General features: G+C 53.4%; 1 protein-coding gene across 1 annotated transcript in view; it reads left to right on the forward strand.

Annotated features, from left to right (window-relative positions):
* Positions 1 to 12,336, forward strand: part of NSUN2 (NOP2/Sun RNA methyltransferase 2) — a 33,611-nt gene extending 21,275 nt beyond the window's left edge. Inside the window, exons 10-19 of the mRNA XM_070357745.1 lie at positions 1,439 to 1,512; positions 2,101 to 2,231; positions 2,565 to 2,661; positions 5,675 to 5,859; positions 6,132 to 6,224; positions 6,954 to 7,089; positions 8,169 to 8,249; positions 8,469 to 8,607; positions 9,639 to 9,678; positions 11,362 to 12,336. Coding sequence (XP_070213846.1) covers positions 1,439 to 1,512; positions 2,101 to 2,231; positions 2,565 to 2,661; positions 5,675 to 5,859; positions 6,132 to 6,224; positions 6,954 to 7,089; positions 8,169 to 8,249; positions 8,469 to 8,607; positions 9,639 to 9,678; positions 11,362 to 11,701 — 1,316 coding nt within the window. The 3' untranslated portion in view covers positions 11,702 to 12,336. The remainder of the gene's footprint in view (positions 1 to 1,438; positions 1,513 to 2,100; positions 2,232 to 2,564; positions 2,662 to 5,674; positions 5,860 to 6,131; positions 6,225 to 6,953; positions 7,090 to 8,168; positions 8,250 to 8,468; positions 8,608 to 9,638; positions 9,679 to 11,361) is intronic.
* The last annotated feature ends 5,709 nt before the right edge of the window (positions 12,337 to 18,045 follow it).

The following is an 18,045-nucleotide window of genomic DNA, read 5'->3' on the forward strand; positions in this document are numbered from 1 at the left end:
TTCTGTTACATTCTTCTCTGGCTGAAAGGCCTGTGCTGTGAGGTCAGCCCTCCTGTTCTCACCTTTGCGGTCCTTTCAGTTTGAATTTCCTGTGTCGTATTTTGTTTCGCTACCCTTATCTGAGACTTGATTTCTGTGTCGTGTTTTCCATATGGAAAAGCTCCACACTTTTGGTGGTGCTCTATTTCAGAAGGCCGGTAAAGAGAAAGGTCACGGGTGATGTAATTTGACAGTAACTGAGAGTCCTGTTCCCTGAGCACCCTCTCACTGGGCAGGTGGGTCTTCCGTCTGCGTTTTGCTGTCACAGCTGTCTCTTTGCACATGGTTGCTCCAGACCACATCGTGGGTGTCTCATTCCCATGTTCCATCAGAGGCATGTGTGTAGACGTGGCTTCATCAGACAGTGACTTTTGCTGGGTCTTGTCCTCTGCATCTGCTGGGGATCTTAACTGCAGGGGTGGGGCCCCCACCTGAACGTCCTCAGACCCAGCAGAGGGGATAGGTGGCCAGTAGGCGTTCAGTCAGTGCTCGCTTCTGACCCAGATGCTAGCAGAGAGTCACCGCTGAGCCAGGGCAGCGTTGGACTGAGAAAACCAGCTTCCGTGTTTGCACTGTTACCTGGTGTTCGCGTTTAGGAGCCGGGATGTTTGGATGCCCCGTGGCGGCCGGCGTGACGCTTTTGTCGACGTTTCTCCCTGTCGGACCTCCGCCTTGGGGATTCTTCGGCTTTGTTTTCATGAGCCCTGCGTTTTTCACAGCTTCCACGGAGCTGTGTTGGATTTTCCTTTTTGTGAGGCTGTCCATGGATCTGTCTGTGGGTTGTGGTGGGTAGTTCATCTGAGAGGTTTCCTGTAACGGCCCCAGAGTAGAGCTTCTTGTAATGGCGCTCCTATGAACACCACTTTAGAAGGGGGCTGTCGTCCTGATGGCCGTTTTAGAAAACCAGCTTGGACCTGAAGCTGAATGTTTAAAAATGTCCACAGTTTCATCGTGTTGCTTTTTGGATCGGTATGTTTGTTCGAGATAAAGGCATGCAGACGCAGGTCATTCCTTGGTGTGACTGGAGACCAGGAGCCGGCCGAGCGCAGGGTCCCGCCCTGTGTGCGTTTCTAGGCCGCCTGCGTGGCCGCGCCTCGGGCGCAGTGTGGACTCTGCAGCTGATTCCTGCAGCAGCTCCCGTGCTGCCCTTCACCCACGTGGCAGCACTTGCTCTAAGTGTGCAGGTCCGTGGGCTTGAGTGACTCTTGATGCTACGCTGTGGAGAAGAGCTCATTTACGGTCAGTCCTTGACCCACCCCAGAAGTCTCTGATCTGCTCTGTCTGGGTGGGTCTGGCCTCCCGGGACAGTCTGTAAACAGGATCTTAGAGTGTGCGATCTTTTACAGCTGTTTCCTTTCACTGGGATAACGGGAGTTTTTGTTTTGCTGTTGACCCGCAGGTGCTTTGGAGCTCGCCGACGTGTCTTCAGAGTTGCCAGGACTGAAGTGGGTGCCTGGGCTCTCGCAGTGGAAGGTAGTCTCCCGCCAGGACTCTGGCTCAAAAGGGCGGGTCAACTTACTAGGCCTCTTAGAGTCGTGAGAATTTTAAAGCATCCACTCTAGGGTAACTTGAATAAATGGTTCATTTGATTATGCAACTTAGAATCAGTTTCAGAATTATGTTTAATGACAAACGGTACGTTTATACAAATATTTCTGGCAGTGGAAGTTTTCCTGCCTTTATTCTGTAATCACGAGTCAGCTTTGTTTATGTACAAGTATAGCTTTGCTTTCTTCCCTTTTAATTGGCTGGGATTCCAAGCTTTGTTTCCAGTAGGAAGCAATTCACTTCTCAGTATTAGCCCAGGAACGGTCTGAGGCTTGTTTTATAAAAGAAAGAGAGAAAAAATAACCCGCTTGGAAAATGAAAATGCCACCTCATAGAATGAGTGTCCTGGTTCATGGAATAAAAGATGGTGTCATTTCTTTCCTTGCAAACCGTCCTCCTCTCTTTAGGGAGAAATGAGACGTGCCATCTCTTGAGAGCTTCCCCACCCCCTCCTCTGGCTTTCCCTGCTCTCAGATGGGCTGGTCATTGAGTCCCAACCCTCTGGCCCTGCAGGTGATGACGAAAGATGGGCAGTGGTTCACATCCTGGGACGATGTCCCCCACAACAGACACACCCAGATCCGGCCGACCATGTTCCCCCCGAAGGACCCTGAGAAGCTCCAGGCCATGCACCTGGAGCGCTGGTGAGTTTCCTGGGAGATGCGTCTCGGGCGTTTCCTGCATGGGCTGTGCTGTGCCCTTGGCTGAACTTTTGGACCTGAACTTTTCAGCAAGTAAGGTTCTCAGTGTCTCCTAGCTGCTGGTAGCAAGCAGCTGTGTTGTAAACTTAAAAAAACAAACCGGTGTGAACGTAAATGGCGATGTTCTAGACATTGCGTTATCAACTCCTTACAGGTGACACACTGCCGTTCTCTCAGTGAGGGTTGTGTGTTGTATTGTGAGTAATATATTGTGTTATGAGATTGTATTTTGGATCAGTTAAACAGGGTAAGTTGTGTATGCGTGTGCTTATTCAGTCTTAGAATATTACCACATCATCAGAACACTGGAGGCTTCTTTGTGGCGGTGTTGGTGAAGAAGGCTTCGATGCCGTGGAATAAGCGTCCTCCAAAGGTAAGCGTCTCCCGGGACAGCAGAGCGTGCTGTGTGGCCTTGCTAACCGGTGAGGCAGGAGCTGACCACGGAGCATGTTTGCAGGGTGGAGGGCCGTTGGGTGTTCTTGTGTGTGTGGTGGTGATGGTGTCCTTATATTTTTGAGTTTTCCAAAAAGCACCAATTTCTTAAAACTTTTAATTAAAGTCGCTCAGTTGTGTCTGACTCTTTGTGACCCCATGGACTGTACCATCCATGAAATTCTCCAGGCCAAAATACTGGAGTGGGTAGCCTTTCCCTTCTCCAGGGCATCTTCCCAACCCAGGGATTGAACTCAGGTCTCCCACATTGCAGGCAGATTCTTTACCAGCTAAGCCACAGGGAAGCCCAAGAATACTGGAGTGGGTGGTCTTTCCCTTCTCCAGGGGATCTTCCCAACTCAGGGATGGAACCCAGGTCTCTCCCGCATTGCAGGCGGATTCTTTACCAGCTGAGCCACCTTATAAGGGAAGTGGAAAAGGTGGAGTTTGGGAATTGCATGGGCTATGGTCCTTGGAGTAGACACGGACTGCAGAGTCGGACGTGACTGAGCGACTTAACACACACACACCTTTCTTCTGCATCTTCAACTTGCTTCTTTAATAAAACTTGAAGAGGCGTGAAGACTGCTCTGTGGCTCAGTCAGAATCCCTGCTGGTGGTGTCTGAGCCCTGCGTTCCCACGGGTGGTTTTCAGCTGGGACAGCTCTGCCAGCCGCAGGCCGGCAGCCTTTCCCTTGGCCGTGAGGGGCAATGCCAGGCTGTCCAGGCCTGCCTCAGGTGGACGTGGGCAGGGCTGATCCGTCATAATGAACCTCAGCCGCCCCCAGGGTTGTGTGAGGGAGGCCATGAGGCAGAGAGGTGGGGAGAGGGCAGCTGCTGCTCTTTTATTTTTTTTAAATAATTTTATTTATTTGTTTTTGGCTGTGCTGGGCCGTCTTTGCCATGAAGGCTTTTCTCTAGTCACTGTATGGAGGCGTCTCTTTGCAGCGGGTTCTCTTGTCGAGGAGCACAGGCTCCAGGAAGTGTGCATGGGCTCGTGAGTTGTGGCTCGCAGGCTCAGTAATCGTGGCCCGCGGGCTTAGTTGCTTGGAGGCCTGTGGGGTCTCCCCGAACCCCTGGCGGGTGAATTCTTTACCCCTAGCCACCAGGGAACCCCGAGGGCAGCCTCTGAGTCTTAACTCAGGCTTGTGGTGTGAAGCGCGGTACACCCCTTTGTCAGCGTGCGGTGGGACTTGATAGCTCGTCCATCAGCATGCCTCCTGTTGCCGTGGACTGGGGCCTGGGGTCACTGTCAGCGGGGCTCTGATTTCTTCGGGTCCGTGTGGGAAGATGAGGACCGGTGGTGCTTATAGCCTTCGGAGAAACAGAAGCCAACCATTCTCTAGGGTATGGCTCATCCAGGTCGATGCCTGCAGGCACAGCCTCATGGCGAGGTGACGCGGCGCTTCCGAGCAGTCGTCCTGGGGCTTGTGAGGCTGGAGAGGGTCCCCTGGAGGCAGGGCTCCTGCCTCTCACAGCCCTTGGTCCCCGTCAGGAGAGGAGGCGTGGAGCTCACAGCCGGGCGCTCAACATGTGAACGCCGACCTCGTCTGCAACTGAATCATCTTGCAACTGTTGCCTTACATTACATGTGATTTTCATGCAGTCACAATGTTACTAATGAAGTAGTTTGTATGCTTTCGTTCTGAGACTTAAAAACTGTGAATTTTGCACTCTGAGATCCATCTTACTTTGCACTGGTCACATTTGACCTGGTCAGAGCACTCGTGAGCCCACCTAGCATGGCGCTGCTGGGGCCGCGTGATAAGACTGGGGGCCTTGGTCTTCAGGACGCCATTGTCCCGTTGAAGCGATGCAGAGTGTGAACGCTGCTGGAGCTGGGGCCGGGGCGAGGCATGCGGACAGAGTGCTGTTGGTGTCATTGTGAGGGCGCCGGGTCAGATCTCAGCATTGCGCCCAACAGAAGGAGCTTCCTGGGTCAAGGGGCGCGGGAAGGGGGCTCTGGAAAGCAGGCGGTTTCCAGACTTGAGGGGCGGGGTGGAAAGGACACACAGCCTTGCTAACCTTGGCAGAGGATTTGGGGGTTTGTTCTTTGTTTGCCTTTTTCTTTTACAATTAAACCACGTTTCTGGGAGGCAGTGTTGCACAGCGTTACAGAACCTTACCAGCCTGTCCGCTTAATAGCTTTGTGAACCTGACAGACGTGTTGGACTTTCCCGTGTACATAACCTGATTTGTAAACTCACTTCATAAGGGTTGGGAAATACCACTTTTACCAGCCTGGTGACTTGTTAGAAAGGACGTACAGTTTTAAAGAAGGTTACCAAGTTGAGATGTAATGGACACAGACCATCGTGTCGGCTCAGGGGCACCAGGGTGATTCTGTGCACATACACCTGGTTGTGCGGTGTCTTTTCCCAAGGTGAGAGCTTTTAAGGTCTCTCATAGCAAGTTTGAAGTATATAAGCAGCGTTGTTACCAGTAGGCCCTGTGCTGTGTGTCACGCGATCTTTTGTTGTCTAAGATCTTACATAAGGTATACGTAAAAAGTTAACGGCAGTAAGACACTTTGCTCATTTTTCGGCAAGTGGTCCCTCCATCGTGGGAGGTGCACTTCATCTTTCTTCCGTTGGGCCCTGGAGCGTTTCCACTCTCCTCTCTGAGTCCTTGTCTTTCTTCTCGGCCCTGTGTAGCGTGTCTGGAAGCGTGTGACTCACCGCACAGAGCAGATGCCTGGCAGAATTTCTGGGTGAAGACAGGCCGGTGTTGCTGGCCCCCGCTAAGAAACAGGAAGTTAAAACTAGACTCTGTGCCCATGAATTCTGCTTATAATAGCAGATTTAAAATACTTTTTTAAAGAATCCTGTTGTCTGTCTTTTGCATGTGAATTGCTGTATTCGTTCGGGTGGGTTTTGTGGCCCTGGAATCTTCCCTGCCTGTGTCAGGACAGAGGCAGTTGCTGTCCCAGTGTTAACGAGCGTGTCCCTGTCCAGCTGCAGGGTGAGCTGGCAGAGCCGCGGGCCCCCGTCCCCCCAAGCCCTGCGGAGCCCATGGCGGGCTGCACCTCCGACACCTCGGAGCTGGAGAGCAAGCTGGCACCTGGCATCAGCGACACAGGAGCAGTGGAGAGAGCGGAGAACATGGACAGCAGTGGGAGTAAGAGGGACGGCGTGTGCGGGTGAGGACCGCTGCGTCGTGGCCTTGGCGCCCCAGCGTCTGCCCAGCCCTCGGGGTTCAGCAGGGTCCGGGTGGCGGCTTCGCAGGGGCGAGCAGGTCCTGGCTGTGTGGGCCCCGGGGCTGATAACCGCAGGGGATGGACGCCTTGGATCGTCCTCCGCAAGGAAGAGACCCGCGTCCCTGCAGGGCGGGGTGGGGCTGCGGGGAGGATTGGGCTGGAGGGACTACTGCGACCCCTCGCTGACGGATGCCCTCATCCCATACCCGCCTCAGCCCTCCTCCATCCAAGAAAATGAAGCTGTTTGGGTTTAAGGAAGATCCCTTTGTGTTTATTCCCGAAGACGACCCGCTGTTTCCACCTATCCAGTAAGGATTCGTTCGGCCTGTTACAATTCCTTGTTTATGTTTACCGTGGGGTTAAATGCACACGTGGTCACATGTAACCGTAGTTGTTCTTTTAGCTCCTATTTAATTGCCTGTGAGAGCTGGGGGAAGCTTTAGAGGGTGTTTACCAAACCCTTCAGTTTAAGGTGAGCAGTAATCAGAGAATGCTGGACCCCTGAAGGCAGAGATGACGGAGATGGGGACTCTGGACTGGGGGCCCGAGTGGGAAGCCCTCGGTGGGGGTCTGTGGCCAGGGCGCCCCACCTTGCTGCTGGTTAGGGAGGGTTGGTCGGGTGGGGTTTCTGGGTCGATCACAGGGGAAAGGTGCTCAGGATATCTGTCGGGTTCACTTCTTCCTTGTCGGTTAAATTTAGCATCTGTGAACCAAAGTGCTCACATATGCTGTCCTGTAGATGACTGGTCCTTTGCCTGTGTTTGTGAAAATCCCTCCTAAAATGTCCGTGAAGGGGGAGTGTTCTCAGGTGTGTTGTTGGAATTCGGGGGAGACGCTGTGCCTGTGAACGCAGGTCCTGGATCCAGGAGGTGCAGGCCAAGCGGGGGACGTTAGGGTTAGACAGTGGGCATCCAGGGCAGAGCCCCCGGCCCTGAACCACACGAGCGTGAGACGTTAGACCATGCAGGGGCGGGACGCCACAAGGCTGGCGTCACGTTTGAGCTGAACCCTCGTAACCAGCTGTGTCTCTTTCACAGGAAGTTTTATGCTTTGGATCCCTCGTTCCCAAAGACGAATCTGTTAACCCGTACCACGGAAGGAAAGAAGAGGCAGCTCTACATGGTGTCCAAGGAGCTGAGAAACGTGCTGCTGAACAACAGCGAGAGGATGAAGGTGGGGTCCCGGCCACGGAGGGCCGTCCTTTCTTGCTGCTCCCGCTTTGTTGGAGGGGCCAGGGCCCAGCTGCCCGCCCGGGGGTCTCAGAGCCGCCAGTGGTCACAGGTCGCCTGCCTAGGGGTCTCAGAGCCACCAGTGGGTGCGGGCCGCCCTTCTGGGGGTCTTAGAGCCACCAGTGGGCGCGGGCCGCCCTTCTGGGGGTCTCAGAGCCACCACTGGGTGCGGGCCGCCCGCCCAGGGGTCTCAGAGCCACCATTGGGTGCAGGCCGTCCGGCCGCGTCCTTCCCGCCATCTGTGTCGTGGGGCACCGGGGCCTGCCTGCTGCTCTGTGGGCCTTGGTTTCGTGTGTTCTTAACGGTAGCCTTTAGGGCCTGCATTTACTTGCTGAACTGTGTTCCCAGCTCATTTCCCTCTCGCCTGTTTGTTTCACACGGCCTACCTCTGTGTGGTCTGGAGGTCCTGGGCGTCACATATTCTCAGGACAGGGCTCGGACACTGTCCTTTCCCAGGGGCCCACCGGGGTTTCCAGGGTGATGGCAGCCTTGCTCCTGATGGCCCGTGGACCACATGCATTTCTTGTGTTCTCAGAGTTTCCTAGTTTTAGTGTCTTATTTAAGTGCTAATTATTGGGCTTCCCTGGTGGCTCAGTGGTTAAAAAAAAAAATCCACCTGCCAATGCGGGAGACATGGCTTTGATCCCTGGGGCAGAAAGATCCTCTGGAAAAGGAAATGGCAACCCACTCCAGTATTCTTGGCTGGGAAATCCATGGTCAGAGGAGCCTGGCAGAATACAGTCCATGGGGTCTCAAAAAGTCGGACAGGACTTCGCAACTGAGCGCATACACACGCGTGTGCTAAGTGTTAGTATAAGCCATGTAAAGCAGAACCGCTTGAGGACTTCAGTCAGGCTGAGAGAGTGTCTGTTTTAGTCAGAGGACCGTGGCGGCCACTTCTTCCCTTCTTTGAGCAGCTGCTGACAGCTTTGTCTGCTCGGGGGCTGACGGAAGGGAGTATTCCCATTGATTTTTCTGACTTCCGCTTTCATGCGTTTGTTTCATCTGTGTTTTCCATCACAGGTCATTAACACTGGGATTAAAGTCTGGTGTCGAAATAACAGCGGTGAAGAGTTCGACTGTGCTTTCCGGTTGGCACAGGAGGTGAGGGCATGGACAGGTGTTTCTGAGCCGGCCTGGTTTCTGCCTCCAGCGGGAGCTCTCGTGGTTTCTGAGCTCTCCTGGGCTGGGGGGTATGTCTGCCTGTGCGACCCCCGTGTCACCGGGGTCCCCCCACCCCCGGGTAGGGGCCGTGCTGAGGGGGCAGACCCCGGGCACCGCCTCACACTGGTCGTCACAGTGATGGGTCTCTGTATCCCCCAGGGAATATATACGTTGTATCCGTTTATTAACTCAAGAATCATCACCGTATCAATAGAAGACGTCCAAGTTCTGTTAACCCAGGAAAACCCGTTCTTTAGGAAGCTCAGCAGCGAGGCCTACAGCCAGGTCAAGGACATGGGTAAGCGGCCTGACGCGAAGACGCAGCCCGTCCTCCCCTGGGGCGGCTCGGCGCTCCCGCCTGCTGGGCCTTTCTTGCCTCCGTGTTCTGCACGCTGAGGCTCGGTTCTCAGGGCCTGCGTCCACCTGCCGAGGGATCTGAGGGACGGAGGCGGTAGTCCCCGCACGCCGATGGGGGATTAGTCCCCGCTCTCCCCGGCCCACCCCTCGCGCCAGCCTGGGCAGGTGTGGGGCCGGCAGATGGGGTGGGGATCTGTGGGCGGGGAAGCCGAGGCCCAGGAGGGCAGCCAGCACAGGATGTGGTTCGTTTGGCGTCTTGGCCAGCCCCCCGCGCTGCAGGGCGCGTCGGGCTCAGCCGGGCTTTCCTGTCTCCCAGCCTTCCACCCTACATCTCTCTAGTGAGGTTTTCAGCTCAGAATGAAAATAGGGCTGCCGGGGATTCTAATTGCATTTGCTTTCTGTTCTCGCTTCCTTCTTTATCGCTGAAGCCGCGTTTCTGGCTCGGTTAGAGGGAGACGGTATAGACGCAGTATTAAAGTCGCGCAGGCACGCCGCGGCCTCCCCTCGCTCGACTCCTCGGGTGGAACCGCGTTCACCGTGGGGGTTGTCGTCAAGGATAAGGGAACTGCTTGGAGTCAGTTTTGTTTTTTTCCTTTTAATCCTGCCTTTAGATGATTGCAGTATGATTTTGACAATTTTTATATGTTCTTTCCCGCTGTTTCTGGGAGTTGGACCAATTATCTTTTTAATCTTGCGTTTTGAGAATTAAGCAGTGGTTAATCCCCATCTCCCTGCGCCCGAAAGAGCCTTGCAGAGCGGCCGAATCCCTGAGCGCTCTGACTCCACTGTCTCCACGGCCCCACTTGGTACCTGGTGTGGGGCAGCCTGGTGGGCTTCTAAAGAAAGGCCTCTGGCCTCCTCCGAGACCCCTGAGACCTAGCATCTAGGTTCTCTCCTCTGGGCCCGTGAACAAGGGCAGCAGAGGCGTCTGGGCCCGGAGGGCTCAAGCAGCGGTGTCTGTTTCTCTTCCAGCCAAGGGCAGCGTCGTCCTGAAGTATGAGCCGGACCCCACGTAAGTGAGATGCTCCGCCCTCGAAGCCTCCGCGTTCTGTGGGAGAGGGCAGGGTTGTGTCTTAGAAGCCTTTCAGAACTGCAGTGTTCCCGGGTGTCACCGTGACGATCCTCTTTATGAAGCACCTATGCATGTTTGTTCAGAGGATAAAGCGAAGGGTCAGTGTAAAGACGGGCCGTTAAGAGAGGCTGCGTTCTCCCACGCCTGCCGGCCGTGTCCGGTGCTGTTGCCCTGCCCGTGGGGGCGGCCGTGCCAGCCGCCATGGCCCCCAGGACCACCGCTCAGTGACACCCCTCACAGGAGGGTGTGGTTCCGGGTGGTCCGCACTTGCCAGAAACGGGACAGGGGACTTGAGTGCTGGCCCGGGGCCCTCAGCGGGGTGGGGGTGGCCGAGTCAGCATCTGCACCCCAGCTGGTCCCCACTCAGCAGCTGCCTCTGACAAAACGCTGCCTCCCGAAGAGGAGAGAGAACAGGCCCTGGGCTGGAGAGCGGTTTGGGCAGCTCATCCCGAGGCAGGCCTTGGCCTGACTGGGTGGTGGGAGGGAAGCTGGGGGCCCAGCCCCTGAGGTGGAGCCAGCGGCGGGGCCTGGCCTCAGGGGGCTCTGCACCGCCTAGGGTGGAGGGGGCAGGTCAGTTTTAAGATATTAGTATTTGGGCGGCTCACAGAAAATTTAAAATGGGCAGTTTTAAGGTGTGGGTTCAGTGTTCCATGTACGCTGGTTTCTGCCAGTTGAAGTACTCAGGTGAAAAGAGCTTCAGGAATTAGATGTTTTTTTTTTTAAGGAAGAAAACTGGAGTATGAGAATTGTGTTAGGTTTTTCTTTCATCGTTTTTTTAGTCAACTAAAATTGTTCTAAAAAAATAGAAAGTTCCGATAGATTTCTGTCTCTCTGTTTTAGTGGTTTTTCTTACTCGTTCAGGCCTTTCTCATCTTTTTCTGTTTGTTTTTTCTTAGTTATTACTTAAACCCTTGTTTGGTTCTTGCTCCGCCTGCATCACTGATGCCTGTCGCCAGTGGGCTTGGGACACGTGTTTATTTAACGAGGACTTTAGGAGCTCAAAAACTAGACCAGAGTCTCCTGCGAAAGGAGCTAAACAGCGCGTGTGGCCCACAGTGACAGGCACCGTGCTGGGTAAGGGGCACCCAAGTGGCACCGACTGTCAGTGCCCTCCTCCCTAGGACAGGCCGGCGCGTCACGGCTGTGTTGTCAGGGGTGCGGACCCAGACCCGGTTGTCGGGAGCCTCGAGTGTGGGGAGGGCGGGTGCCCTGGTCCCCGACCCTGAGCCCCTGCCATCCCGGCTCCGGGCCGTGTCATCCAGCCTCTGGGGGCCTCGGTGTGCTCGTGTGTCCGGATGGGCTGTGAGGGACAGGGCTGCGTGCCTTGTTGGTCAGTAGGCAGGGAGGCGTAGGGATAGGCCTTCAGACTTGAGAGGGCGCAGGTGCCTGCAGATGCTCACGGTGAGAGTGCTGGACGTCTGCAGACTTGGGGGCTCGCCCGCGAGTTTGTAGAGGGAGACACTGGCCAGCCTGAGGGCCTTGGCGGTATTCGAGTCGGGAGGAGGGACGCCCGTAGGAGGGCAGACCGGCTTGCGGGTGGCTGTGGGCGCGGTCGTCTGCGCTGGCCTCTGAGGCTGCCGTGAGCAGACGAGGACCGCTAACCGGGAGCCGCTCTGTGCGCAGGAAGCCGGACACGCTGCAGTGCCCCATCGTGCTGTGCGGCTGGCGCGGCAAGGCCTCCGTGCGGACTTTCGTGCCCAGGAACGAGCGGCTGCACTACCTGCGCATGATGGGGCTGGAGGTGCCGGTGGGAAAGAAGCGAGAGGGCGCCGCTGCGGCGCCCGGTGCGGCCAGCCCCGCGGAGCCGGAAGACGGGCCGGGTGCGGGCAGCCCCGCCGAGCCGGAACACGGGCCGGGTGCGGGCAGCCCCGCGGAGCCGGAAGTCGGGGCCGGTGCTGAGCAAGAGGCCGGCCCGGACGCCTCCTCAGGCGGGGACCCGGCGGAGGCTGGCCTGCCCCGGTGAGCCGCGGGGGCCCCGCCGGGGTTGCCCCGAAGACCAGATCTAGGACGTGCCTGTGAAGACGGAGCTGACAGGAGGCCTGGTCTCGGAATGATCCCAGGACTGCCTTCACGTGGAGCTGACAGAAAGTATCTTTGTAGCTTGTTAGTAAGTGCTCACTTTGTATCTTCAGCAAAGTTGATCCGCTGTGCCTGTTGCCGGGAACAGACTTGGATCATTCGAAGTCTTACTCTGCCACGAAATGCAGCTGCCCTGGCAGGAAGTTTCAGGTCCCCTTTGTTATGCCTGTATCGGTCTTAAGGCCCAGAACCTCTTTTAAGTGTTATTTATAGAGAGAATCTGTCACTCCTTCCAGGTCATTGGAAGACTCCTGTCAGCTTTAATAATTGTATTGAGTTGCACATGAGTGTGACGTTAGTATGCGGTGGGGTTAACATCTGAAGTGTCAGATGACTTCCTGTGCCTTTGTAATAAAGGATAAAACAAACTTTATCTCACAGTAAGAGCTTATTGTGAGTTGTGATACTAGTTATGAGGGTTTCGTGTGCTTTGATTGGAATGCTCTGCAATTAAATAATTTTTAAATGGGGTTTGGGATCCTTGGAAAGTTTAAATAAAGAATTATTAATGAAAACATGTATGTGTGTGATTCAAGTTGTACTCCACTTCGTGTGGTAGAAGGAACAGACTTATTTTGGGGCAAATGGAAGTGTTAGAATTAGAAGCTTCTTAGCTGGTGGAGGGAATGTTAATGTGAAGACGTGAAGTCACTCGGTCATGACTGCAGCCCGCCAGGCTCCCCCGTCCATGGTATTCTCCAGGCAAGAACACTGGAGTGTGTGGCCATTCCCTTCTGCAGGGGATCTTCCCGACCCAGGGATCGAACCTGTGTCTCTTGCGTTGCAGGCAGATTCTTTACCGTCTGAGCCGCAGGGGAAGTCCAGCTCTTTAATGAAGTCCAAGGTTGGGCGTGAGAGCACTTGAGAGGACTTGCCTACGTCACCTTTTATCCTCTAGAGGGCGGTGTTGACGCTGCAGCGCAGTGAGTCTGGCTCGGCTGAGAAGGGCCTCTTAGCAGCCTGGGGACTGACAGCCCTTCCGACCTGCTCCTTGGGGCACTGCGCTCGCCCGGCAGGTGCCGCCTGGCCGTGTCAGTTAATCCGTTAACTGAGTCCCTGCCGGGTGCCATGCGGAGCTCTGGGTGCTGGGGACGCCGCTTTTCAAGGCAGTCAATTTTCAAAAGATTATGGTACAGTGAACACTCCCATCCCCAACGGCTTTCACAGTGCGCGCAGTCGTCTTAGTGCTCTGCTTATTTCCCACCTTTTTCTGTTGTTTTGAAGTAGGTCGTTTCTAACAATTCAAAAGATAAGGACTGTTTTTCTCTTTAAAAAATAAGCTCAGTAACTTGACACCAAAGACAGTAACAGTTCCTTAATGTGAGATACCTTACATGAAAATTCTGTGCGTTGAAAACTGTTAAGACGTGGATGAGAGAAATTGAAGATGCAAATAAATGGAAAGATACTCCATGCTCGTGGGTTGGAAGAATTAATGTTAAAAATGTCCATAATGCCTGAAGTGATCTTACAGATTTTCCTAGTTAAGTTTTACTGAGGTTAAAGCTGCCTGCCCATTTCTTCCCTCTTCCTTATCAGACTTTAATTACTCTTGGTAGTTTTTCCTGAACCGGTTTTTTACCATCAGTTCAGTTCAGTTGCTCAGTCGTGTTTGACTCTTTGCGACCCCATGGACTGCAACATGCCAGGCCTCCCTGTCCATCACCAACTCCTGGAGTTTGCTCAAACTCATGTCCATTGAGTCAGTGATGCGGTCCCTTCAAATGTTGAACAAACACAAACAGTGAGGAAATTCAGAACTCTGCAGCCTACATGGGAGGAGAGAGGATAAACGTGGATGGGGGCTACAGGAGAACCCAGGGGCGGGTTGAAACTAGAGGTCCCGGTGTGACAGGGTTTTAAACAATGTACAGGTAATGCATAACACCGTGTGTGCTCGCACAGTCATGTTGATTTCCTAGTTCTCTCTGCTGAGAGGGTTTATGAGAAACAGCACCCCAGCAGCAGTGAGCACTCCTAATACCAGACCTTGGTTTCTAACAACCAGATTCCATTACAAGGATAAAGGGACCTGGGGGAGACTCCACATGACAGATACATGAGGGACGTCACAATTAGAAGCAGGTCCCGGCAGCCAAAACTGGAACAATGACAGTAATACACCTTCCTGAACAAAACAGGAATCCTTGAGTTCATGATACAAATAAATGAATAAGGAAGCAAACGGGACAAGAAAAAATGTTTAATAGCTCTAGTCCAAGCTATGGCTATTTTAGTAGTAATGTACAGGTGTGAGAGTTGGACTATAGAGAAAGCTGAGTGCCGAAAATTAGATGCTTTTGAACTGTCCCCTTCTCCCGCCTTCAATCTTTCCTAGCATCAGGGTCTTTTCCAATGAGTCAACCCTTTGCATCAGGTGGCCAAAGTGTTGAAGCTTCAGCTTCAGCATCAGTCCTTCCAATGAATATTCAGGACTGATCTCCTTAGGATGGACTGGTTGGATCTCCTTGCAGTCCAAGGGACTCTCAAGAGTTTTCTCCAACATCACAGTTCAAAAGCATCAAATTTTCGGCACTCAGCTTTCTCTGTAGTCCAGCTCTCACACCTATACATTACTACTAAAATAGCCATAGCTTGGACTAGGGCTATTAAACATTTTTTCTTGTCCCCTGTTTGCTTCCTTATTCATTTATTTGTATCATGAACTCAAGGATTCCTGTTTTGTTCAGGAAGGTGTATTACTGTCATTGTCCCAGTTTTGGCTGCCGGGACCTGCTTCTAATTGTTTGTGACGTCCCTCATGTATCTGACATGTGGAGTCTCCCCCGGGTCCCTTTATCCTTGCAATGGAATCTGGTTGTTAGAAACCAAGGTCTGGTATTAGGAGTGCTCACTGCTGCTGGGGTGCTGTTTCTCATAAACCCTCTCAGCAGAGAGAACTAGGAAATCAACGTGGCTCTGCGAGCATGCACTGTGTTGTGCGTTACCTGTACATTGTTTAAAACCCTGTCACACCGGGACCTCTAATTTCAACCCGCCCCTGGGTTCTCCTGTAGCCCCCGTCCACGTTTACCCTCTCCTCCCACGTAGGCCGCAGAGCCCTGAATTTCCTCACTGTTTGTGTTTGTTCAACGTTTGAAGAGACTGATTCCCTCTTGGGCTGAAAGCCTCACACGCTGGCCCTTCCAGTTCCCACTGACTGTGCCAGGGCCACAGCCGCCATCCTCTGACCCTCTTCCCCGAAGGTCCCTGCCGGCCAGTGCCAGCATGAATGTCAGCACCAACCACAGGGAATGGGCAGCTCCTAGTTAAGAAAGTTTCTCCTCTAGAGCTTCTTTAAAAAACGGGTAGGGGGTGGCAGAGAGGCTTAAGATGGGGGGGTCACACGGCAGAAACCAACACAACACTGTAAAGCGATTATCCTCGAAATGAAAATAAATTAAAAAAATGCAAAACTCTAGCCCTACTTATCAGAGGATATTTCTCATGGCTGGGCTAGAATCTACACCCACTGTGGTCTGACAGGGAGGCAAGTGGAGGACCAATGGTTTATATAACCTTAGCTTGTACAGGGCTGACCCTGTAAAGACAAGTTAGAACTCTTACTGTTTTCTTTGCAATAAAGAATCCCAGCATTTGTTCAGTTGAGGAACTTGACATTTTGAGTAGTTATGATCTGTAGAGGCCTGGGTTCGAGGTTCAAACCCAGTTGTATTCACACTGCATCATAGTTAACCATGGGCTCATTCAGTCAGCAAAGCGCCCTTGAGTATTTAGATCTCTTCCCAATTTGACACATAAGCAAACCAGTTCATCTCAGTTCAGTCGCTCAGTCGTGTCCAACTCTTTGCGACCCCATGGACTGCAGCACTCCAGGCCTCCCTGTCCATCGCCAACTCCCGGAGTTTACTCAAACTCATGTGCATCGAGTCGGTGCTGCCATCCAACCATCTCATCCTCTGTCGTCCCTTCTCCTCCCGCCTTCAATCTTTCGCAGCGTCAGGGTCTTTTCCAGTGAGTCAGTTCTTCGCATCAGGTGGCCGCAGTATCGGCACACCAGGCCTAGGTAATTGCAGTTATTGAACAGGGCAATGACTGGCCTTTGCCAGTGATATTTAAGTGACTCAGTCATACTGACCCGTGTCAGTCAGATATGACCAGGAGAAACCAGTCATGTGAGCTGGGAAACGGAAGAACTGCCGACTGTAGCGGGGTTGGAGTAATGAGGGGCTAGCTGGTAAAACAAGAGAAGGCTGCTGGGAGCCAGAGCACCTTAGGAAGAATTTACCATTCCTCACCTGGGGGTTTGCTGGGGAGGGGGCCACCACAGCTCACTGAATAGCAGGAATGTAGCTGTGTCTTTGCACTTGTGGAACTTGCTGGAAGCCTGGCTCCTGGGGTGCTGGGGACGGCTAGTGGCCGCGGGAGGCCGCTGGCCATTACACACTGCAGAAGCCTGGCGCCGGGTCTCCCTGGCTCCAGAATCTTGGAAGTTAGGACCTCTCCTTCCCGCAGTGCCTCTCTGGTGCCCTCTACTGGCAGAACTGTCTCAAGGGCCCAGGTGAGGACGATGATTGGATGAGTGGAGCCCTGACATGAGGAATCGATAACTGATACGTGACTCATTCAATACAGCAACCGAAGGGAGGGGGGCTTATTATTACCCCTACTTACAGGTAAGGAAACTGCAGCAAAGAATTAAGTAATTACCAGATACCACACAGCGTGAGCGACAAAGCTGGGATTCCAGTTTTTCAAGTATTTGTTGGCTGCATCTGATCATAGTGCAGCCTGCGAGGCCTTTGCCACAGCAGGTGGGTCCCGTGTGCCCTGCCAGCTCCAGAGTTGCCCCACGCCCTGTGGGGTCTTACTTCCCCGACCAGGGACTGAACCCGTGTCCCCTGCATTGGAAGGCAGATCCTTAACCCCCGGACCACCAGGGAAGTCCCCAGGATTCCAATTTTTTAAAACGCGTGGGAGCCACAGGAGCAGCGTCTCAAGACACCTCCCCTTTCAAGGGCTGGCTGCACTGGCTGCTTTTCAGTGACCACGTTTTCATGATTTCAGCTGCTTTTCAAAGCTGCCAGAGAAGAGTAGACCTCCGGAGGTACAAATGTGATACCTGAGTGTGTGTTTTCTGGCTTCTTTTAAAATGAAGCCTATTTAAAACCTCTGAGCTGCTTTTGTCAGATGTAAACGTGAGCACTTTTCTCAAAGCACAGGAAATTAGAAGAGTTTGCCTAGTTTGAGGCATGGGTTGAATCCAGACATCTAATTTCACAGCGCCCCCTCCCCCAAACGCTAGAAAAAACTACAGTAACCGTATTTTAACAAACAAAAGCAAAAGAGAGGGCAGTGCAGAAGCAACATGGTTTCAGAAGCTGGAAAGCAGGCAGACAGGTAGTAAGAAGAGAATCCGGAGGGAAGCACTAAGCCCACGATGAGAAGAACCGAGAAGCCAGCCACATGCGGCCCTTCCCTCGGCTCCTGAATGTTCGGGGCAGACAGTCTCCCCGTGGAAGACTCTTCTCTGGAACCTGTCCAGCTCCAGAGGAAAGATCTAGGGTTCCTGGCCTCGGGGTTCCCCAGAGCTGGCACCTCTGAAGTCGCCCTCAGAACTGGCATGTCACCCCAGCCGTGTAGCTGATACACCTTGGAGCCCTCGAGTAGCGCAGAGGGGGCAGCCTGGGAGTCCCAGGCCTCAGAAACCGCCGCCGGCATCCAACACAGAGATCAAAGCAAGCAGGGAAAAAAAAAATAAGAAAAAAAAACAGGAAGAAGCACAGACTTTCCAGGGAGGAGAAAGCTTCTTTAAAAGAGTCCCTTTTATTAAAAAAGTTGGGGACCCCCCCTGGGGGTCCAGTGGGTTAAGACTTTGCCTTCCAATCAGTGCAAGGCCTGCGGATTCGATCCCTGGTCGGGGAGCGAAGATCCCACAAGCCTCGCAGCCAAGAAACAGAAAACAGAAGCAGTATTGTAACAAAGTCAATAAAGACTTTAAAAAAAGGTTCGGTGATGGCGGTGTGTGACTAAGCCTGATGAGACCCCTTAAAACCAAAAATAAACGTTAACAAGGGTGTTTCTCACATGAATGCTCCACTGAAGGTTTCTTTCCAATTCTAGTCAACATTCTGGTGAGGAGTTTCTGCTCTGAAAGGAGTGTTGAAGGAGAAAAGACAGAGCTGGCCTAAGACAGGTTTCTCTTCCAGACACAAACCCTCCCCTGAGTACGTAGTGGGCGTGGCTGAATGAGACCCACACGTCCAG

This window comes from Bos mutus, chromosome 20 (assembly GCF_027580195.1).
Source record: "Bos mutus isolate GX-2022 chromosome 20, NWIPB_WYAK_1.1, whole genome shotgun sequence".
Taxonomy (NCBI): Eukaryota; Metazoa; Chordata; class Mammalia; order Artiodactyla; family Bovidae; genus Bos; species Bos mutus.